This window comes from Nanorana parkeri, unplaced genomic scaffold (assembly GCF_000935625.1).
Source record: "Nanorana parkeri isolate BGI_ZX_2015 unplaced genomic scaffold, ASM93562v1 scaffold2363, whole genome shotgun sequence".
NCBI classification, from domain to species: domain Eukaryota; kingdom Metazoa; phylum Chordata; class Amphibia; order Anura; family Dicroglossidae; genus Nanorana; species Nanorana parkeri.
In genome coordinates, this window is record NW_017308631.1 from 162372 (window position 1) to 167560 (window position 5189).

At 51.1% G+C, this 5189-nt stretch overlaps 1 protein-coding gene across 1 annotated transcript in view; it reads right to left on the reverse strand.

Moving 5' to 3' along the window:
• Window positions 1-2482, reverse strand: part of LOC108801510 (fatty acyl-CoA hydrolase precursor, medium chain-like) — a 10713-nt gene extending 8231 nt beyond the window's left edge. Inside the window, exon 1 of the mRNA XM_018573397.1 lies at window positions 2402-2482. Coding sequence (XP_018428899.1) covers window positions 2402-2465 — 64 coding nt within the window. The 5' untranslated portion in view covers window positions 2466-2482. The remainder of the gene's footprint in view (window positions 1-2401) is intronic.
• Window positions 2483-5189: the final 2707 nt, after the last annotated feature.

Consider the following 5189-nt stretch of genomic DNA (forward strand, 5'->3'; position numbering starts at 1 on the left):
CCAGCCGAGCAGAGACGGATCCCACAGGAAGGATGAGAGATACGGAGACATCAACGGACTTCTTATAGGAATGCTGATGTTGTCGGACATAACAGAAGCTGCGATAGTATTAACCCCCGAATATACCAAACACGTATCACATAGTTGTCGAGGTTGAATAAAGAAACAGGTCCATCGAGTTCAGACTTTGTGCTTGTGCGTGTGCGTGTTACTATGTATGTAACTATGTGACATCTCAAGTAAACCACATTCCTGATATCAATAGAATTTCAAGTCAAAAACGGTTAATTGACTCGATTGCCATCACATCATATTGCAACGTTTCGGAACAACAGAGGTTCCTTTTTCATTCTGTTTGCCTGAAGAAGGAACCGCTGTCGCTGTTGTTCCGGAACGTCGCTATATGATGTGATGGCAACCGAGTCAATAAACCGTTTTTGACTTGAACTTCTATTGGAGTGCGAGTGACTTTATACAGACACTTATCTTGGATTGCAGAGGCATCTGCAGTCACTTTGGCCCCCACCCGACTCTAAGGGCCGATTTACACTAGATGCAGTGCGTTCCGGTCCGATTCTGACCAGAACTCACTGCCCCGCATGGCGCCGTAGCCACGCCCTCCGGCCGCAATGCGATTGCCCGCACGGGATTGCAAGGCACATTGTGCCTGCAGTCCGGTCCTGTGCGCTGAAAATAGTGCTTGCAGCATTTTGATCGGACCAGACCTCAGGCACAATGACGATTGCATTGCGGCCTGGAGGGCGTGGCTACAGTGTCATTCACTTCAATGGCCCGCCACGCCCCCTCCTGCCCCACTAAAAAGGGAGCCGGCCGCAATGCGAGGCAGTGAGTCCGGGCCAGAATCGGGTAGGACCGCACTGCATCTGTTGTGAACGGGCCCTCAAAGGAGACTCCAGGAGGGTTGCAATGTCCTTTAGGCCTCATTCACACACGAATCGGCCTGCACGTACAGCTCCGTGCTGCGTGCGGGGCCGTACCAAGTAGCTGCCGGGAAGGACAGGTGCTGCGCGTGATTAGAACGCAGCCCCCGTTCTTCTCTATGGGGCTACGCTCACCTCATTTGCAGATCCGTAGGGGTGCGGGTGATCGTAGAAAAAACATGGTACCTGCATGAATCTATAACCGGCCTTTATAGCACGGCGCACATTGGGGAGGCTCACCTGCCAAAAAATCCCCGGCTCACCTGCCAGCCAGCCTGCAACCAAACAAGTAGCCCTGTCAACAGTATGCGTTAAAATCAGAGGTTTCAGTTGCACAAACTTTTGGCCAAAAATATGTAGAAGCCGCACGGCCGCGCCAAGGCACCTCTGCAAGGTGTGGTCCTAACTCTATGTATGTGAGTCTCCAAGTGTGAGCAGTCTTTAGGCCGGGCACACACCTTGCAACCATCGCAAGACTTTTGTCTTGCGATGGTGGTAAGGTACTTAAAAAACAGTCGATAAATTGCATGCAGGTGTACCAGGAGGTGGCCAACTCCTCCTAATAAGGTGCAGGGACGCACTGGAGGCCCAGCAACCAAAGATGCACGCTGGGACTCCAGTGCGTCCTCTCAACCAAAAATAGTCAAACTAGAAAAAACATGGTACCTGCATGAATCTATAACTAGCCTTTGCGTGCGGGTGATCGTATTCATACGCCGCCGGAATGGAACATGTATGCGTCCCGACCAGAAAACCTGCACCCCTACGGACCTGCAAATGAGGTGAGCGTAGGGGGCGTACGGCCGCGTAGCCCCATAGAGAAGGACGGGGGCTGCATTCTAATCACACAGCTACTTGGTACGGCCCCACACGCGGCACGGATCTGTACGCGCAGGCCGATTCGTGTGTGAATGGGGCCTTTGTGTCTATCATGTTTTTGAGGCAGAACCAAGAAAACTGGACATTTCCAGAACTATTTACAAATAAACATCTCCGGATCTTTCCAGCAATTTCTGTTTGTAAATAGAGGAATCGGATTTACAAAGCAATGGGGACCCCAAAGTGACATTCCAGGTGTAGGTTGGCTTGCAGTGCGCTCCCGGCTCTGATCTTGTTACATTGTATAAAGGGAAATCCAGAAGGGAAGTGACATGAAAAGATTGGCGGTCACAATGGACACAATGGGAATTCGGAGCTGGGGGCTCAGTGCAGGGATCTCACCCACTCAGGGATAGAGGAGACTTTGGATATTTTCAGTGGGAAGTCAGTAGCCCCTATCTTAATTTTGGTTGCCCCTGTCTGCCTGACATTGTGTGTCCGGGTTTTTGCTGCCATGAAACCCGAACACGGCATTCAAAACCCGGACTGTCCGGGTGAATCCTGGACAGGTGGCAACCCTACTTGGTGGTGGTCTGACCCTATAAATTGGCAGGAAGTGGATCATCATGGCAGAGTCTCACCTGACCCAAGATTCCCAGGAATGGTGAAGCAGAGAAGAAGGATCCGGAGTAGAGGAGCTCCCATGGCTGTGTACAGGACACAGCGATCTGGGCACTCAGCACTGTGTGCTCCCTCCTGTGGTTGTGTCTGGACACAGAGCTGCTTGTTGTCACAAAGGATACCAAAGTGCAGATTAATGATTGCCAGGAATCAGCCAATCCGCCGCCAGCTCCCCCGCCAATCCACCGCCAGCTCCTCCGCCAAACCACCGCCAGCTCCTCCGCCAATCCGCCGCCAGGCGCCAGCTCCACCGTCTGACAGCAAACACAGCGCTTTCTATATATTCACATTACTGACATGAATATAGTGCCAGCCATTTACATACTGCACGGTCAGTCCCCAGGAGCTTACAATCTAAAGTCTACCTCTCACATACACAGGACAAATAACCTATCAGCAAATCTTGTGGGAGGAAACACCAGTAGGGTTGCCACCTGTCCAGGATTCACCCGGACAGTTCGGGTTTTGAATGCTGTGTTCGGGTTTCATGGCAGCTGGAACCCGGACACATGATGTCAGGCAGACAGGGGCAACTAAAATAAGATTGGGGCTACTGGCCCCCCACTAAAAATAGTCTCTACTGAGATTTTTACATATGAATGGGTGGCGCTATGTACATATGAATAAGGCACGACAGGATTCTCCCAAAAAAATTTCCATGCATCGCTAGAGTGTTCGGGTTTCGCTGGAAGAAAAGGTGGCAACCCTAAACACCAGGCAAGCACAGGGAGAACATGCAAACTCCATGCAGATAGTGTCCTGACTGGGATTCAAACCAGGGACCCCCAAAACTTCTCATTACTCTTTTATACTTGTCACGAGTAGCAGAGGCGCGCCGTGCGAGATCTATGGGGGTAAAAGGGTAAAGATGACCTTTCATCAGACATACTGATCATGCCAAGTGCAGCGTTCTCAGTAATGTGTCACAGAGATCACAGGACTCTCCCTGACAATGCCTCGCTCTGCTTTCCTCTCCAAAAAGTTGTTACCGTCTTTGTTCGGGTCAGCCCCTGCTGTAGGGTTGCCACCTGTACGGTATTCACCCGCACAGTCCGGGTTTTGAATGCTGTGTTCGGGTTTCATGGCAGCAGAAACACCCCCCCCCCCCCCCCTCCCACTGAAAATAGTCTCAACTGTGATATTTACATAAGAATGGGTGATGCTATTTGCATATGAATAAGCCACGTTCTCATTCTCCCCCAAAAAATGTCAGCGAGTGTTCGGGTTTTGCTTGAAGAAAAGGTGGCAACCCTACCCTGCTGCAGCCTCTCACCTTGTGACTGGATACAAAGTTACAGACTGATCACAGGGGGGAGGGGAGACTGAGGAAATGCTTTCTCCTGCCTGCAGCAGACTGATCACTGGGGGAGGGGAGACTGAGGAAACGCTTCCTCCTGCCTGCAGCAGACTGATCGTTGTCTGCGGATCCCTCCAGTGATAACCAATCTTATCTGAAATCACATGAGGAAAGAGTTACATCTTGCATTTGCAAAGTAACACGGCACTGTTATCGCAGCCTGCAATACCGCCAGCCACCACTAGAGGGAGACTAACCCGACTTTAACTGGCTGGCCGCACACTGGCAGATATAATTCCGACACACTCCAAGGGTTGTGGAATGGTCAGATGATATTCATTCACACACTTCTGAGATTCCCTGCAAGCTAGAACCCTTGTGAGGTCACTGCACCCACTGCTCAGACACACCCGACAAACAATTTGGGGTAACTTGCCACCATTTGCAGTTTGTCAGCTGACGAACATACGGTTCCCTGGCTGGCAGATACAATAGTTTCCGCACACTGACAGTAATCTGCATGCAGTCAGCAGCCGCAGAGTTCTTGCATCTTGAACTGGCAGTAGGTTAAGTGGACCAGCCAGTTCTGATGGCTGGGTAGGAGTTAGTCTGGGTTCACACCTAGGCGTATCGAATATGCGCGTTTCGCGGTAAAAAAAACCGTGCACCGTTTCCGAGGGCTACCTGGCTGTATCCCAATGGATACGCGCAACAAAACCGCTTCAAAGAAGCTCCTGTACTTCTTGGGGCATAGGGCGTTTTGTAGCGCGTTCCTACGGCCTGTAATACGCCCGGGTGTGAACCACGCCCATAGGAAATAATGGGATTTCGGTGTTTGAGCGTTTTGCAGAGCGTAGGAACGCGCTACAACACGCCCAGGTGTGAACCGGGCCTTAGGATTTCTGACACCGGCACATCATCCCGATCACAGCAAGTCCAAGCACAGCAAAGTGTAGTCAGCCTCTAAGGTGTTCTATAAGGCCAGGACATACCATCTGCATGTAGCCCATGCATAGAATCAGAGGGAATCATTCTCCTCTCTCTGCAACTAATATTTTGACTTTTATTAAAGATGAGCATATTCCTGCGTATGAGGGGTGCGACCAGAGAGGTTGGTGCCTCCAGTGTGGGATGTAGGGTTGTCACCTTTTCTTCCATTGAAACCCCGAACACTGTAGCGACGCACAGAAGTTTTTGGGGGAGAATGAGTTGCGGCTTCTTCATATGTAAATATCACAGTTGAGACTATTTTCAGTGGGGGGGCCAGTAGCCCCGATCTTAATTTTGGTTGACCCCGTCCGCCTGACATCATGTGTCCGGGTTTCAGCTGCCATCAAACCCAGACACGGCATTCAAAACCCGGACTGTCCGGGTGAATCCTGGACAGGTGGCAACCCTAGTGGGATGACCCAGCGGGTGTACAGACCCGGGAACTTGGCACAGGGATGGTG